At 39.6% G+C, this 27,803-nt stretch overlaps 1 protein-coding gene across 3 annotated transcripts in view; it reads right to left on the reverse strand.

The window, feature by feature from the left end:
• Positions 1 to 1,644: 1,644 nt before the first annotated feature.
• The window catches only part of rbm10 (RNA binding motif protein 10), a 51,324-nt gene continuing 25,165 nt past the window's right edge, over positions 1,645 to 27,803 (reverse strand). For 2 of the 3 annotated variants that reach the window (XM_079588331.1, XM_079588332.1), the window contains exons 8-23: positions 27,269 to 27,329; positions 27,006 to 27,164; positions 26,166 to 26,326; positions 24,698 to 24,795; positions 24,446 to 24,533; positions 22,229 to 22,418; positions 22,072 to 22,148; positions 21,868 to 21,955; positions 17,117 to 17,208; positions 15,718 to 15,903; positions 14,382 to 14,555; positions 13,725 to 13,790; positions 12,852 to 13,031; positions 11,412 to 11,477; positions 9,889 to 9,977; positions 1,645 to 3,151 (exon numbers count right to left, since the gene is read on the reverse strand). In XM_079588331.1, the coding sequence (XP_079444457.1) occupies positions 3,076 to 3,151; positions 9,889 to 9,977; positions 11,412 to 11,477; positions 12,852 to 13,031; positions 13,725 to 13,790; positions 14,382 to 14,555; positions 15,718 to 15,903; positions 17,117 to 17,208; positions 21,868 to 21,955; positions 22,072 to 22,148; positions 22,229 to 22,418; positions 24,446 to 24,533; positions 24,698 to 24,795; positions 26,166 to 26,326; positions 27,006 to 27,164; positions 27,269 to 27,329 (1,851 nt within the window). In that variant the 3' untranslated portion in view covers positions 1,645 to 3,075. The remainder of the gene's footprint in view (positions 3,152 to 9,888; positions 9,978 to 11,411; positions 11,478 to 12,851; positions 13,032 to 13,724; positions 13,791 to 14,381; positions 14,556 to 15,717; positions 15,904 to 17,116; positions 17,209 to 21,867; positions 21,956 to 22,071; positions 22,149 to 22,228; positions 22,419 to 24,445; positions 24,534 to 24,697; positions 24,796 to 26,165; positions 26,327 to 27,005; positions 27,165 to 27,268; positions 27,330 to 27,803) is intronic. The other variant, XM_079588333.1, reaches the window with a different exon arrangement.

Raw genomic sequence — 27,803 nt, forward strand, 5'->3', positions numbered from 1 at the left:
TTTCAATGAGAGCCGGCGGCGACCTCCGGCGAGGGCGGCGCGTCTTGGACGGCGAGAGCGGCGAGAAGAGTTGAAATTTGTCAACTTTATGGTAATAAGCTATGACGCGGTTTGGCGGCAACCAATCGGAATGTAGAAGTCCTCCGCCTGAGAGGATACCAGAGAACACAATCCTGTAAACTTTGGTTCCGACCACATTAGTTCCTAAGCAAAATGGAGGAAAAGTTCATTATTTCTGTTGCGGGTTTCCCGTTATTGTACGACGTGTCCGTTTACATACAGGGACATTAATAAAAAGAACGACGAATGGAAAAAGGTGTCTGAAATTGTTGGTGTTTTGTTACTTTCACATTTAAAAGATTTTAATAGGTTAACTTATACCCTACGTGTGGCCAGTCTGCACAAAATAGGATACTGATGTATGTTCAGTTCTTATTTGCTTTGCGGCTCCTTTAAATAAAGTTTTAAAAAAAATCACGCATTCTAAAATCTACGTCAGAGCGCCAGAGAGTCCCCGAATCTCACGGGGCGTCGATGGCAGGGCAGCGAGAGCGAATTTTGCCGCTCTCGCCGGCGGCGGTGTGAACATACAGAGAGACGTCCTGTTGCATTCATGTTGTCACTTCTACTTGAGTCTCTTCATCATTGTCTGACTCCGTTTTAACACAGAACAGTTTCTGTCAGTTTAGTGTGTGTCTGCGTGAGGTAATCGCAGCTGCTAACACACTCGAGCTCTTGAAACCCCGCCCTCTGCAGCAGCTCATTTGCATTTAAAGGGCCAGGCACAAAACGGAGCGTTTTTTGCAAACCCTCAAAAAGTGACAACTTTAACATGCTATATAAAAATACATGTGGTGTATTTTGTGCTAAAACTTCACACACACACTCTGGGGACATCAGAGATTTATTTTACATCTTGTGAAAATGGCATTGTACCACCCCTTTAAACAACAGCTGCTGATGGAACGGCAACGGTAGCCAGAAAATCACTAAGCAACAGTAAAGAGTACGGCGTAGGGGATATATTAATCATTTGACAAAATACAAATAAAGAAAGTGATTTTAAAAAGCAGAAGAGTTGCTTTTGGCATTTAATGCTATAAATAAACAATTACAATGCCACATACCATAAAACATAGCATTAACTTACTTAATCTTTCACGTAGTAACGACTACGGCAAATCATCTGTTCTCCCGTAGTAGACGCCTTCAGTCCCCAAAAAAGACACGCAATGAAAATGCACTGGAATGCCAAGAAAGACGCGGTTATGGTTAAAAAAAAATGTTTTGTGTTCAGGAGTTTAAGATCGGTACGATTTCTTTATGTTTTCAAAATAAGTATTTTATGCTCGCCAAGGCTGCACGTATGTAATCAAAAACAACATTACGAGTTATTACAATTCAAAATAACTATATATTTCTATTTATAATTCCTGTGATCAAAGCATTACTCCAGTCTTCAGTGTCACATGATCCAGTCTTCAGTGTCACATGATCCTTCAGAAATGATTATAATATGATGATTTGATGCTCAAGAAACACTTGTTATCATGTTGATGACAGTTGTGCTAAATTATGTTTAGTTGTGCTGTAATATTTTTGTTGAATCCGTGACACTTTTTTTTCAGAATTCTTTGAAGAATAGAAAGTTCAAAAGAACAACATTTATTTGAAATATAAATCTTTTGTAACGATATAAAAGTCTTTACTGTCACTTTTGATAAATTAAATGCATATTTGCTGAATAAAAGGATTAATTTCTTTTAAATAAAAAATAAAACTGACCCCAAACTGATGTCACACAGGAAGCTGTATTGTGCAAATGTTCAGTACACACTGGGTTGTGGAGGACGCATTCACTCATTGCAAACATCACTGAATCTCAAGAAGAAATGTCTCACAAAATCATTTTTCATAGCACAATAAAAGAAAAAAGCTTTCAAATTACAGTGAAAAAGAAGATTGTTTTTCCCCACAGACAGTGAAAGCTGAACTGGAATGAAAATGTCACAATACAATATAAGAAAATCATAATGGTCCTAAAAATAAGCTCTATTTTCTTTTTGTATAATTAACTACAATTTAGTAAATGAAGAGATTTTCTTTCTGATTTGTGATGAAATGAGAACCAGACGTGTTGCTGACTTTTGTCAATATAAGAAAAAAAATCCTCTGCTTTCAAAACATGTCACGTTATCATCATTCTATATTCACATCAAATAATTCTCATTAGGAACCATTTTCTAAATCATAACTATCAAACAAAACAGGCTTTTAGCCTTTTCTGATAACCTTCGAGCAAAATTAGTAAGATTTACATGATTTTGTGTGTATGAACATTAAAAAAAAACATAACGGCACTTAGTGCTGATAAGGACATATACTCTCAAACTCACTCTGACCACCATAAATTCACATTTGAAAAACTGTATATCCGCTTATATAATCTTACTCAGTTTATAAGTCATATATGATATATATACTGTAAGTGAACCATACTAATCTGCGGTGCCTTTTCTTGAAGAGAACGACTAAAGAAGAATCTACAGTGCAAGTCTTCACAGACGCTGCCGTCTGTCTTTTCTGCATAGATCATGTCGCGCGAGATGCATAGCACACTTACTGGCGAAGCTTCTCCTCACGGCCACGGGTGGTTGCTCAAAGGGACAGAAAGATGTGTTCAAAAGTCGAAAGAAACTCGAGAAATAGTTTCTGGATTATCGCCGGTTTCCATCCTGACATCATTTCCCAGCTTCCCAGATTTTCAACATCTTTCGCTTAAAATTCATGCCATCTATAAATGTTCACAAATTGCATTCTGGGAAGCTGACGGATGGGCTGAAGAACAGGAATGTCACTGGATTTACAGTAACCGTGTGCTGTATAGTGTTTTTATCTCAGGATCCTGAGGGCTTTTCACTAAATCAACCTGAATCCTTTATATATATATATATATTATTGTGATGGTCTCTTAGCTGCATTGTTGCTCTGCACAGAAACACTGTGCACATGTTCCGCATCACAAGATTAAAAACTGCTCACGAGGCGTTTAGTATTGAAGAAAGTCCACAGAAGTTACTCCACTGGGAGGTTGCGAATGAAAAAGTCTTTTTCCATCCTTCCAGGAAACATCTGGGATCCGACGCCACTGCTGACCATGTGCAAGAGCAAAACATTAGACATTACACTCAAACACAATGATATTACCATAGTAAACCCCCAAATACACTCACACACACCCTGATATTACCATAGTAAACCCCCAAATACACTCACACACCCTGATATTACCATAGTAAACCCCCAAATACACTCAAACACTCTGATATTACCATAGTAAACCCCCAAATACACTCAAACACTCTGATATTACCATAGTAAACCCCCAAATACACTCACACACCCTGATATTACCATAGTAAACCCCCAAATACACTCAAACACCCTGATATTACCATAGTAAACCCCCAAATACACTCAAACACCCTGATATTACCATAGTAAACCCCCACATACACTCACACACCCTGATAATACCATAGTAAACCCCCAAATACACTCACACACCCTGATATTACCATAGTAAACCCCCACATACACAAACACCCTGATATTACCATAGTAAACCCCCAAATACACTCAAACACCCTGATATTACCATAGTAACCCCCCACATACACTCACACACCCTGATATTACCATAGTAAACCCCCAAATACACTCAAACACCCTGATATTACCATAGTAAACCCCCAAATACACTCACACACCCTGATATTACCATAGTAAACCCCCACATACACTCACACACCCTGATATTACCATAGTAAACCCCCACATACACTCACACACCCTGATATTACCATAGTAAGCCCCCACATACACTCAAACACCCTGATATTACCATAGTAAACCCCCAAATACACTCAAACACCCTGATATTACCATAGTAAACCCCCACATACACTCACACACCCTGATATTACCATAGTAAACCCCCACATACACTCAAACACCCTGATATTACCATAGTAAACCCCCAAATACACACACACCCTGATATTACCATAGTAAACCCCCAAATACACTCACACACCCTGATATTACCATAGTAAACCCCCACATACACTCAAACACCCTGATATTATCATAGTAAACCCCCACATACACTCAAACACCCTGATATTACCATAGTAAACCCCCACATACACGCACACACCCTGATATTACCATAGTAAATCCCCACATACACTCAAACACCCTGATATTACCATAGTAAACCCCCACATACACTCACACACCCTGATATTACCATAGTAAACCCCCACATACACTCACACACCCTGATATTACCATAGTAAGCCCCCACATACACTCAAACACCCTGATATTACTATAGTAAACCCCCACATACACTCAAACACCCTGATATTACTATAGTAAACCCCCACATACACTCAAACACCCTGGTATTACCATAGTAAACCCCCAAATACACTCAAACACCCTGATATTACCATAGTAAACCCCCAAATACACTCAAACACCCTGATATTACCATAGTAAACCCCCACATACACTCAAACACCCTGATATTACCATAGTAAACCCCCACATACACTCAACACCCTCATATTACCATAGTAAACCCCCACATACACTCAAACACCCTGATATTACCATAGTAAACCCCCAAATACACTCACACACCCTGATATTACCATAGTAAACCCCCAAATACACTCACACACCCTGATATTACCATAGTAAACCCCCAAATACACTCAACACCCTGATATTACTATAGTAAACCCCCACATACACTCAAACACCCTGATATTACCATAGTAAACCCCCAAATACACTCACACACCCTGATATTACCATAGTAAACCCCCAAATACACTCAAACACCCTGATATTACCATAGTAAACCCCCACATACACTCACACACCCTGATATTACCATAGTAAACCCCCAAATACACTCACACACCCTGATATTACCATAGTAAGCCCCCAAATACACTCAAACACCCTGATATTACCATAGTAAACCCCCACATACACTCACACACCCTGATATTACCATAGTAAACCCCCAAATACACTCAAACACCCTGATATTACCATAGTAAACCCCCAAATACACTCAAACACCCTGATATTACCATAGTAAACCCCCACATACACTCAAACACCCTGATATTACCATAGTAAACCCCCACATACACTCAAACACCCTGATATTACCATAGTAAACCCCCAAATACACTCACACACCCTGATATTACCATAGTAAACCCCCAAATACACTCAAACACCCTGATATTACCATAGTAAACCCCCACATATACTCAAACACCCTGATATTACCATAGTAAACCCCCACATACACTCAAACACCCTGATATTACCATAGTAAACCCCCAAATACACTCACACACCCTGATATTACTATAGTAAACCCCCAAATACACTCACACACCCTGATATTACCATAGTAAACCCCCAAATACACTCACACACCCTGATATTACCATAGTAAACCCCCACATATACTCAAACACCCTGATATTACCATAGTAAACCCCCACATACACTCAAACACCCTGATATTACCATAGTAAACCCCCACATACACTCAAACACCCTGATATTACCATAGTAAACCCCCACATACACTCACACACCCTGATATTACCATAGTAAACCCCCAAATACACTCAAACACCCTGATATTACTATAGTAAACCCCCACATACACTCAAACACCCTGCTATTACCATAGTAAACCCCCAAATACACTCACACACCCTGATATTACCATAGTAAACCCCCACATACACTCACACACCCTGATATTACCATAGTAAACCCCCACATACACTCACACACCCTGATATTACCATAGTAAGCCCCCACATACACTCAAACACCCTGATATTACCATAGTAAACCCCCAAATACACTCAAACACCCTGATATTACCATAGTAAACCCCCACATACACTCACACACCCTGATATTACCATAGTAAACCCCCAAATACACTCACACACCCTGATATTACCATAGTAAACCCCCAAATACACTCAAACACCCTGATATTACCATAGTAACCCCCACATACACTCAAACACCCTGATATTACCATAGTAACCCCCACATACACTCAAACACCCTGATATTACCATAGTAAACCCCCACATACACTCAAACACCCTGATATTACTATAGTAAACCCCCACATACACTCAAACACCCTGATATTACCATAGTAAACCCCCACATACACTCAAACACCCTGATATTACCATAGTAAACCCCCACATACACTCACACACCCTGATATTACCATAGTAAATCCCCACATACACTCACACACCCTGATATTACCATAGTAAGCCCCCACATACACTCAAACACCCTGATATTACCATAGTAACCCCCACATACACTCAAACACCCTGATATTACCATAGTAAACCCCCACATACACTCAAACACCCTGATATTACTATAGTAAACCCCCACATACACTCAAACACCCTGATATTACCATAGTAAACCCCCACATACACTCAAACACCCTGATATTACCATAGTAAACCCCCACATACACTCACACACCCTGATATTACCATAGTAAACCCCCACATACACTCACACACCCTGATATTACCATAGTAAGCCCCCACATACACTCAAACACCCTGATATTACTATAGTAAACCCCCACATACACTCAAACACCCTGATATTACTATAGTAAACCCCCACATACACTCAAACACCCTGCTATTACCATAGTAAACCCCCAAATACACTCAAACACCCTGATATTACCATAGTAAACCCCCAAATACACTCAAACACCCTGATATTACCATAGTAAACCCCCACATACACTCAAACACCCTGATATTACCATAGTAAACCCCCACATACACTCAACACCCTCATATTACCATAGTAAACCCCCACATACACTCAAACACCCTGATATTACCATAGTAAACCCCCAAATACACTCACACACCCTGATATTACTATAGTAAACCCCCAAATACACTCACACACCCTGATATTACCATAGTAAACCCCCAAATACACTCACACCCCCTGATATTACCATAGTAAACCCCCACATATACTCAAACACCCTGATATTACCATAGTAAACCCCCACATACACTCAAACACCCTGATATTACCATAGTAAACCCCCACATACACTCAAACACCCTGATATTACCATAGTAAACCCCCAAATACACTCACACACCCTGATATTACCATAGTAAACCCCCACATATACTCAAACACCCTGATATTACCATAGTAAACCCCCACATACACTCAAACACCCTGATATTACCATAGTAAACCCCCAAATACACTCACACACCCTGATATTACTATAGTAAACCCCCAAATACACTCACACACCCTGATATTACCATAGTAAACCCCCAAATACACTCACACACCCTGATATTACCATAGTAAACCCCCACATATACTCAAACACCCTGATATTACCATAGTAAACCCCCACATACACTCAAACACCCTGATATTACCATAGTAAACCCCCACATACACTCAAACACCCTGATATTACCATAGTAAACCCCCACATACACTCACACACCCTGATATTACCATAGTAAACCCCCAAATACACTCAAACACCCTGATATTACTATAGTAAACCCCCACATACACTCAAACACCCTGCTATTACCATAGTAAACCCCCAAATACACTCACACACCCTGATATTACCATAGTAAACCCCCACATACACTCACACACCCTGATATTACCATAGTAAACCCCCACATACACTCACACACCCTGATATTACCATAGTAAGCCCCCACATACACTCAAACACCCTGATATTACCATAGTAAACCCCCAAATACACTCAAACACCCTGATATTACCATAGTAAACCCCCACATACACTCACACACCCTGATATTACCATAGTAAACCCCCAAATACACTCACACACCCTGATATTACCATAGTAAACCCCCAAATACACTCAAACACCCTGATATTACCATAGTAACCCCCACATACACTCAAACACCCTGATATTACCATAGAAACCCCCACATACACTCAAACACCCTGATATTACCATAGTAAACCCCCACATACACTCAAACACCCTGATATTACTATAGTAAACCCCCACATACACTCAAACACCCTGATATTACCATAGTAAACCCCCACATACACTCAAACACCCTGATATTACCATAGTAAACCCCCACATACACTCACACACCCTGATATTACCATAGTAAATCCCCACATACACTCAAACACCCTGATATTACCATAGTAAACCCCCACATACACTCACACACCCTGATATTACCATAGTAAACCCCCACATACACTCACACACCCTGATATTACCATAGTAAGCCCCCACATACACTCAAACACCCTGATATTACTATAGTAAACCCCCACATACACTCAAACACCCTGATATTACTATAGTAAACCCCCACATACACTCAAACACCCTGCTATTACCATAGTAAACCCCCAAATACACTCAAACACCCTGATATTACCATAGTAAACCCCCAAATACACTCAAACACCCTGATATTACCATAGTAAACCCCCACATACACTCAAACACCCTGATATTACCATAGTAAACCCCCACATACACTCAACACCCTCATATTACCATAGTAAACCCCCACATACACTCAAACACCCTGATATTACCATAGTAAACCCCCAAATACACTCACACACCCTGATATTACCATAGTAAACCCCCAAATACACTCACACACCCTGATATTACTATAGTAAACCCCCAAATACACTCACACACCCTGATATTACCATAGTAAACCCCCAAATACACTCACACACCCTGATATTACCATAGTAAACCCCCACATATACTCAAACACCCTGATATTACCATAGTAAACCCCCACATACACTCAAACACCCTGATATTACCATAGTAAACCCCCACATACACTCAAACACCCTGATATTACCATAGTAAACCCCCAAATACACTCACACACCCTGATATTACCATAGTAAACCCCCACATACACTCAAACACCCTGATATTACCATAGTAAACCCCCACATACACTCAAACACCCTGATATTACCATAGTAAACCCCCAAATACACTCACACACCCTGATATTACCATAGTAAACCCCCAAATACACTCAAACACCCTGATATTACCATAGTAAACCCCCACATACACTCAAACACCCTGATATTACCATAGTAAACCCCCACATACACTCAAACACCCTGATATTACCATAGTAAACCCCCACATACACTCAAACACCCTGATATTACCATAGTAAACCCCCAAATACACTCACACACCCTGATATTACCATAGTAAACCCCCACATACACTCAAACACCCTGATATTACCATAGTAAACCCCCACATACACTCAAACACCCTGATATTACCATAGTAAACCCCCAAATACACTCACACACCCTGATATTACCATAGTAAACCCCCAAATACACTCAAACACCCTGATATTACCATAGTAAACCCCCACATACACTCAAACACCCTGATATTACCATAGTAAACCCCCACATACACTCACACACCCTGATATTACCATAGTAAACCCCCACATACACTCACACACCCTGATATTACCATAGTAAACCCCCACATACACTCAAACACCCTGATATTACCATAGTAAACCCCCAAATACACTCACACACCCTGATATTACCATAGTAAACCCCCAAATACACTCAAACACCCTGATATTACCATAGTAAACCCCCACATAACACGGTACAACTTCACCCGTTCACACTTACTTAGGGCTGAATCTCCTCTTTTTTGCATCGGGTTGTTGTGGGACGGACCCTTTTTCCCTCCTTTCTGCTGCCCGGTCCCTGTATTTCAGCTGAAAAGAAGAGCTGTACTTCAGAAGTGTCAAATCAATGAAGCGTAGAAAGAAATAGCAGTTAAGGCGAGACACTACAGGTGAATAGGGTAACATTTTTAACTAGCAGATATCACCATGAAACTTTCCCAGTTGATTACATTAAGATGAAAAAAAAAATGTATTACAAGTTTTCTGTAATTTAATGTTTAAATATGCAAATTAGGCAATATCTAATTAAATATGTGCTAATTTGCATATATAAAAAAAAAAGCCAGGTTAAAATTATTTTTTTCATTGTGTTCACATATTAGATGAAAAAAAAATTGACAGGGATTTATGGATATCTTATCCTGTAAATCAGAATATATTGTCAATAGCCTTTACAAATAGATTTTTGCCATGTTTTTTGGAATAAAATGTTATATAAATCAGGCTAGGAATAATATATTTACAAATCCCTCAGTAAATGTCTTCATAATATAACTAGGTACAAGACTGGAAAGTTTGGTGTGTATCGCTGCTACTGAAGAAGTGGAGATTTCGGACTTGGAGAATGAGAGAAAAGTCATTTTGAGAAACGGGCTTTAAAGATGTATCATCAGCCAATGAGATTGTGCATTCAGCCCTTTTACTTTCACGATTGGTTGCTGATAAAAAGGAGATGACCATATTTGGATCCGACAGCATTGTACAGGAGAGAGAGAGCTTTCTAACGGTGTGTGTGATGACAGGGAGCAGACCGAGATCGCGGAGCAGCGGATGATTTATAACACCAACTTTTGTTGAATTTCGGAGAAATCTACAGACGCAAATTGACAAAGTGTAGTAAAATAAAGACCTAAATGTGTATTTCTGACTTTTTTTCACCACAAGTCTGAAAGAAGACATGTTATTGAAGACAAATGGTCTCAAAATTGACCAGTAAAAAAAAAAAAAAACTGTTTTTGCCTGCCGTGTCTCTCCTTAAAGGTTGTGTAGGTCAGAATTGTCTAAATAACTTTTTTTTCAAATTGGCTTAAACTGTCTTTATATACCAATACATAATTAAAATGTAAGTACTTTGAAAAAGAGAGTATAAAAATTGAGTGACTATAGTGTATTTAATCTTCAAAAAACACAGCTCATTAATTCCATTCGGGACGAAACAAGTGATTGGCTTGCGCGACTGTCACTCTCCGTCGCCATGACTACCGCCGCTATTATTGGCTCTGCCCACGTTTTTAGGTGGGAGTGAATGGAATTAATGAGCTGTGTTTATTGAAGATTAAATACACTAGAGTCACTCAGTTTTTTTATACTCTCTATTTCAGAGTACTTGCATTTTAATTATGTATTGGTATATAAAGACAGTTTAAACAAATTTGAATAAAAGTTTTTTTAGACAATTCTGACCTACCCTACCTTTAAGTGGGGAATAATCAGAGGAGGCTGGAGATGTACGCATGGGTTTACCTCAGTATCGGATCGCTCGTGTGCCTCCGGCTGGCCCGGTCTGGCTCTCCTCTGCTCCAGGTTTTGCTGCACATAGAGGAATAAAGACAGAATGTATTATTCGTTTCATTCATTGGTTGCTTGTTGCAACCTGAATTTTGGATTCTTGAATTTTTGCCAGCAAAAATATCCAAAGTAAAACGAGACAAAAATGAATAAACCAGACTGAGTGTGAACAATCACTTGGTACAAGTGTTTATTTGCACCGCTAGCACAGTTAGTCTAGTTATTGCTGGTGTTATTTTAGCATTATGGTATTTATTCATATTTATATTAGTGCTGTTTTCCTGAATACCATCAGGATTGAAAATGTTTCAGCGTTTTAAAAGAATCGGTTGATTCAAAGATCCATTCATAAACAACTGCCTCATTCTTGAACGAATCAGCCGTTTGAACGAATCGTTTAAACGAATGACTCAATGACTCGCTCATTAATACGGTCACTTGCCGCCACCTACTGGTGCTTTAGTTTCACGTTTAAAAGTATCATTTTCCACCCAACATCTCTTATTTGTATTTTCAAAATATTTTTTAAAACAATCTCATAACATTATCTAATGCAGTTGTCTTTTTTGTGTGTAAATGATTTCATTTGATTGGCAACCGTCTCTCTGTAAGCGCACTGCACTCGCAACTAAATGGAGAAGCACATAATCAAATTAACAAATATTACACCATTTAAACATTATAAAAAATACATACTGAGTGACTGAAAACAATCTGTTATAGAATAAACTTGTTTGTTCACAATGTTCAATGTGTATTTAGATTCGAGATCTGAGGTGAATCTGCTCCTGTGTAATATTAATATTTTATTATATTTCAGCTTTTGTAAATTAAAGTCCGAAAATCCAGCTTTTCATGTTGTTTTATGTCTATGTGGTGTTTTTAATGTACTTTAAGACAAGCCATGTGTAAATTCATGTCAACATTGCTGAGTATTTTCTGCTTAAAACTGCAGTGAACCAAAGACAGTCTCAAAAACACGGTGTGAAATCGCTGGTGTTTCTGACGTCACACACTACCTTGTAACCAATCAGATCAACGTGTGATCGTCAACGAGTGGATCTCTGAGTGAGTGAGTGAAAGTAGGCGGGGCTCATTTGCATATTCATAGAACCACACATACTAAATGAGGCAAGGGTGTAGAGTTACATTCAAGCTATTTTAAGGCATGAAGAATTTTTTTAAAGGAAAAAAACAATTACATTTTGGTGATCAAAGATGAGTTATAAGGGATACAATTGACTACAGGGGGACTTAATGTTTTATAGTTTTAATTTAGTTAACTGAAATTGCTAATATTCCTTTCAAAATCTAAATGTATGGGTAGGAAAAATGATTACAACACTATCTCTGCATTCAGGCTCATGTGTGGTCAGATCTGCAGCCGTCACTCACCCTGTGAAGCTCCGAGAGCTGCTGATGTCTGATCAGAGCCTCTTTACTGGGGAACTGTCTCCTGCACAGCAGACAGGCCAGCTTAGACCAGTCCGTCAGCCTCTCCTCTCGCTCTCCGGCCTCCTCCTCGCTGTCCGTCTCTGCGCTGTAGCCGGACACCAGACCCGGAGGAGGACTCAGCTGAGGGACCGCCACAAACAACCACACTTTTAAAACACGCAGTGCCAATACTAGACAATGATTTTCAAACGGCACACACAAAAAGATGCACAGAATAAAACACAAAACAAGTCAAAATACTAAAAAAAATTGCTATTGCTAAAAAACAACAGCATTATATAAATTGTAAAGGGCTCAATATACTCCAAGCGAAATCGCAGAAGGAACTGGTGTGATGTAATTTTAAAGTAAATCAGGCCACAATAAATGATAATAGGTAATATAGGTGGGCGTGGCTCTGGGGCTCCGCCTTCTTCTCCGGTTAATTTCTTCTGTTCAGTCTGTCGACGTCAGACGCGAGTGAAAACATGAACACACTGGAGAGATGATTTACAGCAGAAACTGAGGTTGTACTTCTAATTGAAAGCGAGACTGACACCGTTTTTCATGTTTAATACAGTAAACCTGCTGGCTTTTAAACAACATATTGTATAAAGTGTTATAGTGATAAATATGACGTGACTACTGGAGTGCCGAATTGCAGAGCTGGTGCAAACACATCCACATCGCTATGATCAGATGCTTTCTTAACCGCTGTTTTCTCACCGCTGCCATTTTTGATGCATTTATTTTGTTATTGAATGGAAGAATGGAAACGGACTTTGCCACGAGTATATCGAGGTCGTAGGGTAACAAAGCAAAAACTAAACGCACTTCTCTTTCTTCTAGAAGTTTGATCTGTTGTTCCATCAGAATCTGAGGTCTCTCCAGCAAGGCACCCTGTGTGAAACAAGAAAAAGAAAAGAGATTTCCTAGGGCTGTGCGATATTGAAGAAAAATGCGATATGCGATAACTCCTTAAATAATGCGATATTCGATATGCGATACGATAATGCTTAAAGTGTGTAAAATAAACTTAAATTATCTTTAAAATATATTTAAAATGATATAACCTACATGTGTTTCACATTCTTTTTATGACAAGAAAACATCCTTATAACTTCTGAAAGTGAACATCAGTGTTTTACTGTAGCATAAGAAGTGTTATTTTAACATCAGTGTAAACCACAGGGCTTCAGGTTATCCTACATTAGGTTTATTTAATAAAAGATACTGAATCATAAAATATAAAAATAAAACATGGCTTAGTTTTCACTGTATGAATTAAATATATGATACTTATTAAAGCTAAAAAAAATGTGTCTTTTGTTCATGACCCCATTTATTGCAAGCTGTTGCGATATGCATATTGCGATATATACATTTGTGATATTTCGATAAATTCGATATATTGCGCAGCCCTATTTCACACCATCAGTCAGACATGATGTGGCATTTTAACAGCAGGGCATTAGTCAGACAAAACCCAACCTTCATCTCCAGGACGGCGTATCCCGCGTCCGCGCTGGCAGATTCCCGCCTGTCATCGGGTCTACCCTGAGCCATCAATCGAGAGTTAGTGCTCAGCGAGGAGGACGAGGATGATCGGCCATTCTCCTTCTGCCTGTTCAGACTTTTGGCCCACCGCTCCATGTCTTTGGCTATCTGGAGAGACACACAGATACATCAGGAAGGGATACTCAGTTTCAATGACTAGGGCTGTCACGATAACCGCAATATTGTAGTACCGTGCTACTGACAAGCAAACCGCAGAGGAATGCAAGTAACCGCAGCAACCGCGATATTCACGTGCTTTCTTTTTTCATAAGGCTATACCCTTACTGTTTTGAACTTTGTGCATGTATATTGAATGTTAAATAAGTTAATAATGATAACAAGACTGTTTATCATGGTCATTTGTACAGAGGCTTCATGGATTTGCACTTAAGCCTAAACAGACAGTGAATGAGAGAGATCGACTGAGCGCGTGCGACTGCGATTACCTGTGTCTGTCTTTGAGGTCAAGTCATATATTCGTGAAAAGGTTGCCGTGTCCAAGGAAAGCGGAATATTTGTCGTATCTCCCTTTTACCGTTTAAGGGTATTTACCGTGAATGGCTGGTCAGCATTCCTCAGCGCGAGGAAGCCGCGGGAAAAAAAATCAGAGAGTCACGCATTGAATCAATGCCATTGGTCTCTATTAAGTGAAGCATCAGCTTCAGCGTTACCCATGCGACGCATTGCTGATCAACTGAGCCTTGAAAAGTGGAGCTCAAAGTTAATAAATAAATAAATGGCGATAATACCGCATATCGTGCTATTGAGCCACTCAAAATTACCGCAAGGGAAATTCCTTCACCGCGACAGCCCTAGCCGTCTCACCAAAACCTCACCCTCTAAAGCCCACAGTATACTTCGTTTTTTACACTGCCAAGGCCATGTTGTTTCACAGTCGGAAAAGAAACCGATTAGATTAAACAACAGCAAACTTGTGAAGATGGCAACAACAACAACAGACGGCCAAGTTGACCAGCGTTTGTGTGAGGGGACATTTTAGTACAAACTGACTTTTATTGCTCATACGCATCAAAAAAGCTGTGTGTTTCAGCAGAAACTGAAGTATACTTTAGGCTTAAACCTGAACATGCGAAATAATTCACAAGCAGTTCTGATTTCTGAACACCTTTCATTTAAAGTCGGCATGAAAAAAAAAGAAAAGTAGGACAGGACTTGATTTTGTCCTTGGGGAATTGAGTGTGAGTGACAGGTTGCGCCAGTAAACACATTCTTGATTTCATGGTGACTTTTAAGTAGTTTGAGGGTGTACCTGCTGTGCCGTCTTATTCTTGGGCTTGTCCTTCTTGTCCTTGCCGCTGTTGGGAGCACCTGAAAGGTCAGAGGTCACTCCCGCCGGGTCTGTGGCGTCGTCGGACGATTGTGATGGGGCAGGAACATACGTGTGGCTTTCCCCATCCCAGTACATGTACTGCTGCGTATGGGGATTATAATAGTACTAGAAGAACATCACAAAACAAACAGAAAACATTTGCAGTATCAGTACGCTTGTATAGAATTAGTATTAAGTTGCGCAGTAAGCCTGGTCATCAAATAAAGACCCAAGAACCTTACACAATTAAACTCTCCTGAATCAGAGTTGGAAATCAATGTGGGCTTGGGGCAAAAATGACACCAAACTGAACAAAAAAAAGCTCATAATAGATAAGCGGGCATAAAATTCCCCTGCACAATTAAACTAAATCTATTACGACTGTTGTGATTAAAGTGAAAATGAATGAAACGTGTTGATTGCGGCATTACATTTAGATCTGCACGTCGCATCAGATTTATTTTTATGTTGTTTTATGCGGCGATGTGCATTATGACCAATCCCACATGTATCTGTTGAGCTTATGAATGCAGTGGCCAATCAGAGGCGTTTAGATTAGACAAAGCTAAACACCGTAGTTTTATTACGTGCGCAATCACTGACCGAATCCTGAATCTGAAAATTATTTCTGTCATAATAATACTTGGTAACACTTACTATTACTTAAAGCTGCAGTCCGTAACTTTTTTGGGTTAAAAATGATCCAAAATAAATTTGAGCAAATACATATTCAGCCATTGTTCAAAACGACTACCTGCTTGCCTTAGCTCGATTCAAAACGGTGAGCTTTTAATAATGTTTTTAATTCCAGTGTTAAAACATTATTATAAGTTTTGTAATTTTTTTTGTAAATTCGAGTATGTCTTAGCGTCATTACGTCACACCTAAGAAGGAGTCTCGGCTAGTCGGCTATATTGTGTGTGAGGACGTTGGAGGTGGAGATTTATAGCCTTTTCTCACAGCACTTGATATAATTAAACTTCAATTTGATGGCGGATCCAGAAAGGTTTAAATGACAATCACCAGTGGCAATAGTGTAAATACATGTATGCCATCTTTAAACAGCATTAAACAGTCTTTCAGCTTAAAGATGACCTTGATGCTGGTACAATTTGATTAAAAACAATATTTAAAATATGTCAACTTTTCACTATTCCTTTTAAGGTGTTGAACAATATTTTATTCTTTAAAAACAAATACATATGATTTATGCCCCTTCTAATCTATACATGTACAATATACATCTGTAAATTAGCAGATACTCCAGGATACTGGTGTATGCAGCAGCGGCACACGCTTCATAAACTGTGCTCTGCAATCCCAAAGCCTTTTTTATTACCTGTGAATTTGGGTCATAGTAGAGGCCTGTAAGAGGGTCATAATAATAACCAGAGCCCTCATCGTAATGGTATGTGGACACGTCAGGGTCCGCTGAAGGGAAGAGGAAAGAATTCATTAGGTTTGCTAAAGTAACTACAAAACATTAAATATTAAAGTGCCCCATATTATGCTTTTTGAATATTACCTTTCATGTAGTGTGTAATATAGCGGTTTGTGAATGTAAATTGACCAATCAGAGCAGAGTAGACCAATCACAACAGACTGGGTCATCTGACCAATCACAACAGACTGGGCCATCTGACCAATCAGAGCAGAGTAGACCAATCACAACAGACTGGGCCATCTGACCAATCAGAGCAGAGTAGACCAATCACAACAGACTGGGCCATCTGACCAATCACAACAGACTGGGTCATCTGACCAATCAGAGCAGAGTAGATCAATCACAACAGACTGGGTCATCTGACCAATCAGAGCAGAGTAGATCAATCACAACAGACTGGGTCATCTGACTAATCAGAGCAGAGTAGATCAATCACAACAGACTGGGTCATCTGACCAATCAGAGCAGAGTAGATCAATCACAACAGACTGGGTCATCTGACCAATCAGAGCAGAGTAGACCATTTACAACAGACTGGGTCATCTGACCAATCAGAGCAGAGTAGACCAATCACAACACACTGGGTCATCTGACCAATCAGAGCAGAGTAGACCAATCACAACACACTGGGTCATCTGACCAATCAGAGCAGAGTAGACCAATCACAACACACTGGGTCATCTGACCAATCAGAGCAGAGTAGACCAATCACAACACACTGGGTCATCTGACCAATCAGAGCAGAGTAGACCAATCACAACAAACTGGGTCATCTGACCAATCAGAGCAGAGTAGAAGTGAAGAAGGGATTTAGAGACAGAACATTTTATCAAACCGTTTCAGAGACATTAAGTGTTGACAACTTAGTGTTAACTAATAGTTGTTGCAAACTGGTACTACCAACAAAATATTAGTGCATTCCTGGAACTGGGCGTCGTTACACTACATCCTCATGCATCTCTCTCAGCCAGGACTTTTACGGGCTTTTCCCAAATCACAGAAGTGACCTTGACGTCCGTGTTAGCGGTAGCATACGCCATCAGGCAAGTGTTATTTAACTGCTGATGTACTAACAAACTTTCCAATGCCTCGTTTTATGAGTACAGAACCCATTTGTACTACTGTAGAAGTCTGGTACCAATCCGGGCATTATTAGTGGCGTAATTCACGAGATACATTAAGCGCCTGCATTAAGACATTCGGCTGATATCTCTAAATAAGCTCTAACTTTAATGATGTTCGACCAAGGGGAAAAAAGCTTCTGGGATGGGGTGTTTGGCTCGAGGTCATGGTGCAAAGGACCCTAGGTTGAAATTACTCTGAACCATCCCTTTAAAACAGGGTTTCTCAAACTCGGTCCTGGAGGGCCTCTGTCCTGCAGAGTTTAGCTCCTGATCAAACACACCTGAACAAGCTAATCAATGTCTTCAGGATCACTAGAAACTAGGGATGCACCGATAGGATTTTTTTGGGCCGATACCGATTTCAACAAACAACTACTGGCCGATACCGATTCCGATACCGATATTTGTCACTTGCATACAATACTATTCAGTACTAGCTAGTTTATTTCTGCATCAAATTATTTTCACTGAACATGGATTGGATCCATTTAACATTAATCTGACCAGCATTATAAGAGAGGCACAATGATAAAAAAAATACAATAAGACAACATGACAACGTTCAGAGGTGATTTTTGCTATCCAATATTTATTTATTTAACAACATTAACTCATATTTGATTACTTCTTAGCAATAGAATCATATTTAAAACTATTATGATAAAATGGCTTAATAACTCATGAACAGTTAATTCAGTAGTTGTGCATGTTGGACTAGAACATTAAATAATTTCAAATGAACATAGATCTGTTTAACATAAAGATAAAAAATATCACATGACAAACTTCAAAGAGTTTTTTTGCAATAAAACATTCCTTCTTAACAACTGAATCATATTTAAAACAACTTAGCTTAAAAACTCATGAACAGTTCATTCAGTCGTTATGCATGGTGCACACTAAACATTAAATCATTTTAAATGAACATAGACCTGCTTAACATAAATATAAAAAATATGACATGACGAACTTCAAACTCATGAACAGTTCATTCAGTCGTTATGCATGGTGCACACTAAACATTAAATCATTTTAAATGAACATAGACCTGCTTAACATAAATATAAAAAATATGACATGACGAACTTCAAACTCATGAACAGTTCATTCAGTCATTGTGCATGGTGCACACTAAACATTAAATCATTTTAAATGAACATAGATCTGTTTAACAAAGATTTAAGAATATGACATGACAAACTTCAAACTCATGAACAGTTCATTCAGTCCATTTGCTGTTATCAAGTATTAAGGTCGCTGCTTTAGAAACAGGGGCAGGTTCTTCTTTATAAAAATAAATTTTTCTGCTTTTTCACAGTGCAGTCGGTTTCTTTTACTGTCCAAGACATTGGACGCAGCACTGAACAATCGTTCACTGTCGGTGCTTGTGCTCGGTGCACACAAATACTTGCGTGCAGTTTGCGCAAGAGACGGAAAGCGACCTTGATTGACACACCAGTATTGAAGAGGATTCTCATTTCTTTCAATTGGGATTTCTGCGAGGTAGGCATCCATTTGTGGCATGGTAGGGTTAATCCTAAATCCATGTGATAAATTTTCCTCCAGAACTTCGTCGAACATGTCACACAGACTGGGTGCATGTTCACTGTCCTTGCGCGACTTTTTGGCTTTTGGGTTGTCCTCTGTGTGGCGCACCGCGGGGTTTCCGTCACTTTCGTCGCTCAAATCCAGCTGTGCTTGCAGCATCATGCGAACTGCCTGCTTTTTGTCAGTGTCGAAGTAGTTATCTTTGTATCTTGGGTCTAACAGTGTTGCGATACAATTCTGAGGTTCTGAGTCATTTTTAGCAAAACGCTTTGTCACCGCATCTAGTAGTGTTTTTTTGGTGGTTTTTACTCCCTGGTCAGTTTCAAGGTCCTTGCTCAGTAGCCGCTTTAGCGCAACAATTGATGGAATCACATCCGCTGCAGATGCTCCAGATGCACTCATCTCCCTCGTTAGTTGCTCAAATGGGTAAAGAATAGAAACTGTGTTCTCAATTAAACACCAATGATGGGCAGTTAATGTCACAGGCAGAACATAATCTGCACTATAAGCCGCGATTGCTTGCTTTTGATCCAAGAGGCTTCTCAGCATATAAAAAGTACTGTTCCACCTTGTTGAAACGTCTTGCTGAAGAATTTTTGGTTGCATTCCCATCTGAATTTGGACACTGTGTAAGCGCGAGTACGCGAGCGGGGAATGCTTGAAGTGGCCTACTATTCGTCGGCATATTGCTATCACGTCAGATATGCTCCGTTGACATAACAAGCCCTCGTTGACAGCTAATTGTAAAGTGTGCGCAACGCAGGGTAAACTCGCGACATTACTGACATCCATAGCCTTTGTAATGTTTCTTGCATTGTCTCTGACAACTGCATGGACCTTGACTTTGTCGATTTTCCACGTTTCAAGCATTGTGTTGAATGTTGAAGAGATCGCCTCTGCGGTGTGTGAACCCGTAAATTCCTGTGCGTGCAGCAATATTTTTTGCAATTTGAAATCTTTATCAATCCATTGCCCAGTGAGACTGAGCATACAGGTAGGGCTTACATCAGAGCTCCAAATGTCGGTTGTAAAACTGATGGCTGAAATATCAGTGGTCAAGAGCTCGTGTATATGCGCGGCTACAACATTGTACATGTCTGGCAGGCACACGTCCGAAAAATATCGCCGACTAGGTAGGGAGTAACGTGGCTCAAGGTGTTCAACAAGCCTCCGAAATCCCACGTCTTCCACAACGGAAAACGGCTGATCGTCCAGTGCGATAAATTCTATACGTTTTTGGTTAATTCCCTTTGCTTTGATGCTGTCTTGAGTAAACTTTTTTACTTTTTCAAATACCTGGGCCACAGAGGGTGTCGGAACACTGGGAGGCGGCAGTTTTTTCTTGGTAGCACTGAGGAACGCAGCATGCTGTTCAGGATGTTTTTTCAGGTGGCAGATTAAATTAGACGTGTTGAAATTCTTAGCCGTGGTACCCCCTCTAGATATTTCAGCTGAACACTCGTTACAAATGGCGATTTTTTGGTCTTTATCCGAGATTTTGAAAAAGGCCCAGACCGCAGACATTTTTCCGAGACTCCTATTCAGCGTGCATTTCTCACGTGAATGTCACGTGAACTTCCCCACCCCCCGATCCACATCTGACAAACTATATTTTATTTCTTACAGATTTCATTTTGTTTTGGTAAGTATTTAATTATTTTACCCAGAGAAAAACGTTGAATATGCAACAGATATGCAACTCATTGCCTTCAAGCAATTAATTAATAAACTAAAAATCTGCCTTTTTCATGCTTTTGCCGATATGCCAATGGTGTTAAATTAATCAAAAATCGGCCGATAAATATCGGCGTCCGATACATCGGTGCATCCCTACTAGAAACTCACAGCTAGGTGTGTTTAAACAGGGCTGGAGCTAAACTGTGCAGGACAGTGGCTCTCCAGGACCGAGTTTGAGGAACCCTGCTTTAAAATAACATAACAGGAGCACTTTAATGTTGTGGGCTGTGTGCTTACGGTACTGCTGGCACTCCAGAGCAGTTCCAGGTGTGGCAGGCTGGTTCAGTGTAGCAGGCTGAGGTTTCCCAATGATCTCCACCTGGGCCTTTGCACAGACACACACACACACGGTATACACACAGACAATTAGTGCTTTTACACAAATATAATTAGATTTTCTTGGTTACTATCAAAATTATGAGTAAAAAAACAGAGCTCTACCTGGTTGGCCTGTGTGGAGGTTGTCGTCGCAACAAGCTGGGTGTGGGATGCTGCGAGCGCCAATATGGAGGTTTCTCCTGTGGTGGAATACACATTCACACTTACTACAATAAAAGACCCACAGGTGACAGCAGATGCAACCGAGCTGTGGTTTTACCTGTGGAGGAAGTTCCTCCGCCAGGAGTGCCTAATAAAGTGTGGCTGGTCAGTCCCGCAGCCGCTGGCCCTTTAAAGGGCAGTGCCTCTGCACTGACACCCAGCACGGCCTCCTGCCCAAACACAGCTGCTGCCCCCTGCTGGTGCACACCGAAATCACCACTCGCAGCTGCGCCCGAGAGCTGCGCCGTCTGGAAGCATAACCAGACATTTGAGTGCGTTAAAGAAATCACATCTCAACACTGAATGGAGGACAAATATGTTCTGCAACTGTCAATACAGAAGCTGAAATTTATTAAGAGGTTCATTAGTTATCCAAAGAGCAAAATCAATGCAGGAAAAACCTGTGAAGGGTTAGTTTTACTGATGCACCAATTTTTTTTTTTTTTTTTTTTACAAAATCAGAAACGTTTTCATTTAGCTGAAAACTGAAAACTTTAATAATCAATCATTTTTTTCAAATGTATTTAATAATCCAACACTGAAATAAAATATGAGCTGTTTATAAACATTTAGTTTGCACATAAGGCAGTTTTTATACAAACTTATTAATTTTCTACTCCAATTTGTTGGTGAAATATAAATATGATGGCTGAAATAGCTTGTTTTCAAGAGATTTATTCAAACAAACATAAAAAAAATATGAAAGCAAGTTAAATAAAAATATAATGAATGTAAAATATACTGCATACAGTATATTTATCAAAATGGTCTTCTATAGAGTACATTTTTCTAGCTAGCTAATGAATTTATGGGCACTGAATGGTTTTCCTGAGGTAAATGTATCACGTGACTATTGTATCGACATCTTTCTGCGGTTGAAACACTGATTGTGCGATTACATATCTGTTAGTTGGTTGCACTGTTTCTTTAAATAAACCTTCTGATGTTCATTCACGCTTTAATGAACATAATTAAACCACTGTTTCGGTCAATGATTTCAGCCTTACAAATGTGTTTGCCAAAACCAAAAATTAATTTTCAGCCAAAAATGTCCAGTTGCACCACTAGTCATTATTGTGGTAATATTCAAAGATAAAAAAAAAAAATTGATTGGTTGAGACTCATTCAGTTTGTGTGGCTATTAACCCTTAAAGACCTATACAGCCGGTGGCGACTAAAAATAACTATTGTTCTTAAATGTTTAATAACTGTTTAATAACTTTTGAGCTGCTATTCCAATCTGTATGCTTTAAAAAGTCCCGTAAAGAGGAGATTCGTGGCTTCTAGGTGGACATTCAGAGGCTCCGTAGTGAATGTGATTGCGTCATCAGGTTTTGATCAGCATTGATTCGTCATAGAAACCCATGCGTTTGTTTCTCTGAGCCAAACAGAAATGATTGTTGATGCTTAGTCCCATCCTCATGCCCAGATTGGTTTATATATATATATATATATATATATATATATATATATTTTTTTTTTTTTTTTTTTTTTACATGTCAATTTTGCTTCAGTGTTCTATTACAATGTTTTCTATTTATTTTACTTGCTGACCTTTTTTGGACACACCTACATTGTCAGTAAATTGAAAAACTTTTCACTAAAAATCTCCTATAATAATGTTGTAATAAATGGCTATAACTTGCTTAGGGATTGTTACATGTAGTCAAAATTTCATCTGGATATCCAAGTAAAACGTTCTAAAGGAAAAAATCCAAACTTCAGGAGGATTTGTTTGAGTAGAGTAAAAAAATAAAAAAATCACTTAAAATGTGCTACCGTTTTTCTTAAATTTTGTAAATTCATCCATTCCAAGACTAAATGAATGTAAAATTGGGAATAATCACTGAGCTAGATGGAAACTTCAGGTTCTCCTGTTTAAAATGATATATGGCACCGGATGCTGACTGCTATAATGGGGTAGAAAAACACAGGCGAGTCAGGTGCTCCAAAAATGTTCTAGGTCTTTAAGGGTTAAATAGTTTCTGACATTAGTTACACACCACAGATTTTTCCCCATTGTCATGTAAGTTTTGAACTAGTAACGGTGACTTTCAACAATTTCAACACATGAGCATTTTCAGTCCAAAACCTTGACAATTGTAACTGTGGTTTAAGTGGAATAATTGATATCAATTCAATCTGCTTTGCAACATGGCCGCGTATACACCTTGGGTGCGCATTCATCATCACTATTAGAAGATACTAGAGTTAATCATTTCATGCATATGAGTCTTTCTGCTGTTATAGAGCCATTTCCCTGTGCGGTGTGTACCTGCGTGACGGCCCACTGAGCTGCGGCTATAGCTGTACTCGCTACAGTCGCCACACTCACCCGACTCCCATCTGCCAGAAAAACATCGCTGAGAGAGAGAGAGAGAGAGAGAGAGAACACTCACACAACTGTATAACATACATGTAACACATTACAGTAATAATGTGATCTGTGAACTGCATTTTCCTATTACACAACTATGCCATCCGTGTAACGCTGCAGGATCGGCATTAGAAAAGCATGAACTCGTACCGCTTGGAGCCCTTGGCAAACTCGACAGAGATGAGCTTGCCGTCGATAGAGAGAGGAGGCTGCAGGGACTGGAGGATCTGAAGCAGCTGTGAAGCTTCCTAAAACATCATACAATACCGGCTTGTGTTAGTCTTACACGTTTTGTTGGGGAGTTGTGGCCACAACACATACAAGCAGATGCCATTTGCAAGTAGAGTAGGGCTTTGACTTTTGCCCAAAAATCATATTCGAAGTTCATTTGTTTAATAATAGTCGAATATATTGTAATATTTATTAATACTATTTGGACCATTAAATGCCTTCAGTAAGACCTATATTGGTATCAAACTTAAGTTTTATCCACCAGAGGGCAGTGTATCAGTCAATGTCAATAGACAGGCAATGATGTTTTCAGAAGAAAAACACTGTCACTACTGTTTGTTTGTTTTTTCATTAAAAATCAGACCCTGGATTAAACACAAACAGTATAATTTCGACAGGTTTTATCCAGTTCTCATCAAAAATGCGCCATTGTTTTGGTATACCTACAGGAGCCCAGATGACCAAGAATAGCCTTGCTAATGAGCTAGCGATTCACAACTAGGGCTGGGACGGTATGGATTTTTTCTTACCGCGGTTGAAAAGCAAGAAATTCCCGCGGTATAGCAGTAAACAAATCATTGTTGATTACCGGTATATGAAAAGTGAACAGCATGAGTAAGATCATAAGATGGGTCAGAGATGATTTTGACCACTTTATTAAGTTTTGTTTTGTAGAAAGTTTCATCAACCAATTGCCTGGAATTCATAAATAAGAAGCAAATATAGCAGATATATAATCAGGACGTGGAGGCGCCCGTGCGATCTCTTGCATTGCATTTCATAGAGAAGACTTTACTCTGTGATATTAATTAATTAATTATTTTAAATATCTTTGCAGCATTGGATCAGTCTCCTTTCTAGAACAGTCAAGAGCTTTCTAGCCTCGCGGCTCGCGGCAGCAGCGCCTTGCATCGCCCATAGACCTTAAACAATCAGCGGATGGCGGGCGGGTGCAGTTTTGAAAATTGGTAAAAAAAAAACGCTGGTGCGGATTGATGGTGAACGGATGATGAGTTTTGTGATGCGGCTGCGGATGAAATAATAGCCCATCCGCACATCTCTAGAATGGAATCTATATTATGCGTCATGAAACATCGCGCTCCCCAACTTGCGAAAGGTCGGATTTTCTCCATCGTTTGATAAGTTTTGTTTAGAAAACCTTGAAGACACAATGTCATTAGACATAATCCATGTCATTAGACACAACGTGCACACATGTGCAGGCCAATGTTTTCTTTTCTTTCTTTTTTTTGCGGTGATGACGGTGACGAGCTCAGACCGCGGTAGAAGTCACGTGACAGCGGTATTGCGGGTTTTTTAAATATTCAAATTATATTCGAATAGCGAAGTTCGGAGTCAAAGCCCTAAAGTGGAGTTGCTGTCTTACCACGATAGTAGTGAGCTGCAGGAAAGCAAACCCTCGGTTGAGCTGTGTCTGTTTGTCTTTGATGAGCCGAACATTTGAAGGGGAGAGAGTAGCAAACGGGGCCAAAGCGGACAAAATGGCCTCTAGTGTCGTATGGGGTCCCAGATTCCGCAGGATCAGAGCTGAAGAGATGCAGACGCAGATGTAAACACTGTCTTACCCTAAAGTAAAAGTGTTAAAGGAACACTCCACTTTTTTTAGAAATAGGCTCATTTTCCAGCTCCCCAAGAGTTAAACAGTTTTACCGTTTTCGAATCCATTCAGCCGATCTCCGGGTCTGGCGGTAGCACTTTTAACATAGCTTAGCATAGATCATTGAATCTGATTAGACCGTTAGCATCTCTCTCAAAAAAAAAATGACCATAGAGTTAAAATATTTTTCCTTCTTAAAACTTGACTCTTCTGTAGTTACATCGTGTACTAAGACCGGCAGAAAATGAAAAGTTGTGATTTTCTTGGCCAATATGACTAGGAACTATACTCTCATTCCTGCGTAATAATCAAGGAACTGCTGCCGTACCGCAACTTTTAATTTTCTGTCGGTCTTAGTACACGATGTAACTACAGAAGAGTCAAGTTTTAAATAGGAAAAATATCGAAACTCTTTGGTCATTTTTTTGAGAGAGATGCTAACGGTCTAATCAGATTCAATGATCTATGCTAAGCTGTGCTAGCGCCAGACCCGGAGATCGGCTGAATGGATTCGAAAACGGTAAAACTGTTTAACTCTAGGGGAGCTGGAAAATGAGCCTATTTCCAAAAAAAAAGTGGAGTGCTCCTTTAAACGTGTGTGCGACTTACTGTCATTGGCCACCTCGGCAGCCTGGGATGAGGAGCTTAAGTTGAGAATTGGAGATGCTGTCTGGTATATGATGGGGAGGGGGAGTAAACCCTGAGCGGAGTCCTTTAACTGCCCCAAAGGTAAAGTCTTTGGCACCTGAAGGAGTTTCAGCTCAGCCTCTGAAAAGAAAGAGTCATATGTGCAAGAACTTACATTAATATTCATGTTTTCACCATTTGGAGCGAGAGAAAAGGAACTGCAACAAATTAATTTCCATTCACACCTGATTTTGGAACTCCGCATTTGAAACACTTTTCTCTTCGTTTGAAGTTCTGCACGCCACACTGCCAATCAAAACACATGTTTGAGAAGACAACCACATCACTTAGAAGTATGTGTTCACTTAAAGGGATAGTTCATCAAAAATGACCATTCTATCATCATCTATACTCAGCTTTATGTCGTTCCAAACCCAGATGACTTTCGCTTATCTTGAAAAATGTGTAAAAGTAATCAATGCGAATTGAGCAGTTTTATCCAAGTCTTCTGAAGAGACACAATTCCTTCACTTTTCACATAAACACTGATCAACGGGCAGACACAGAACACATTAAATATATAATTATTTAATGTGGTCTAAGTTTTCTATGCAATTAACCCTTCGCAGGGAGCTTGATTGACAGGTTATCTGACCAATCATACTTCGCCATCCGCCATTTTGTCTGACGAAGCAGTCAGGAGAGTTAGTAGATTAACATGGGAGGATTTGAACTTGAGAAGCGAAGTGTACTGACATCTTTCCGCGGTTAAAACAACAT

Source organism: Phoxinus phoxinus (genome assembly GCF_949152265.1).
Source record: "Phoxinus phoxinus genome assembly, chromosome: 18".
Taxonomy (NCBI): Eukaryota; Metazoa; Chordata; class Actinopteri; order Cypriniformes; family Leuciscidae; genus Phoxinus; species Phoxinus phoxinus.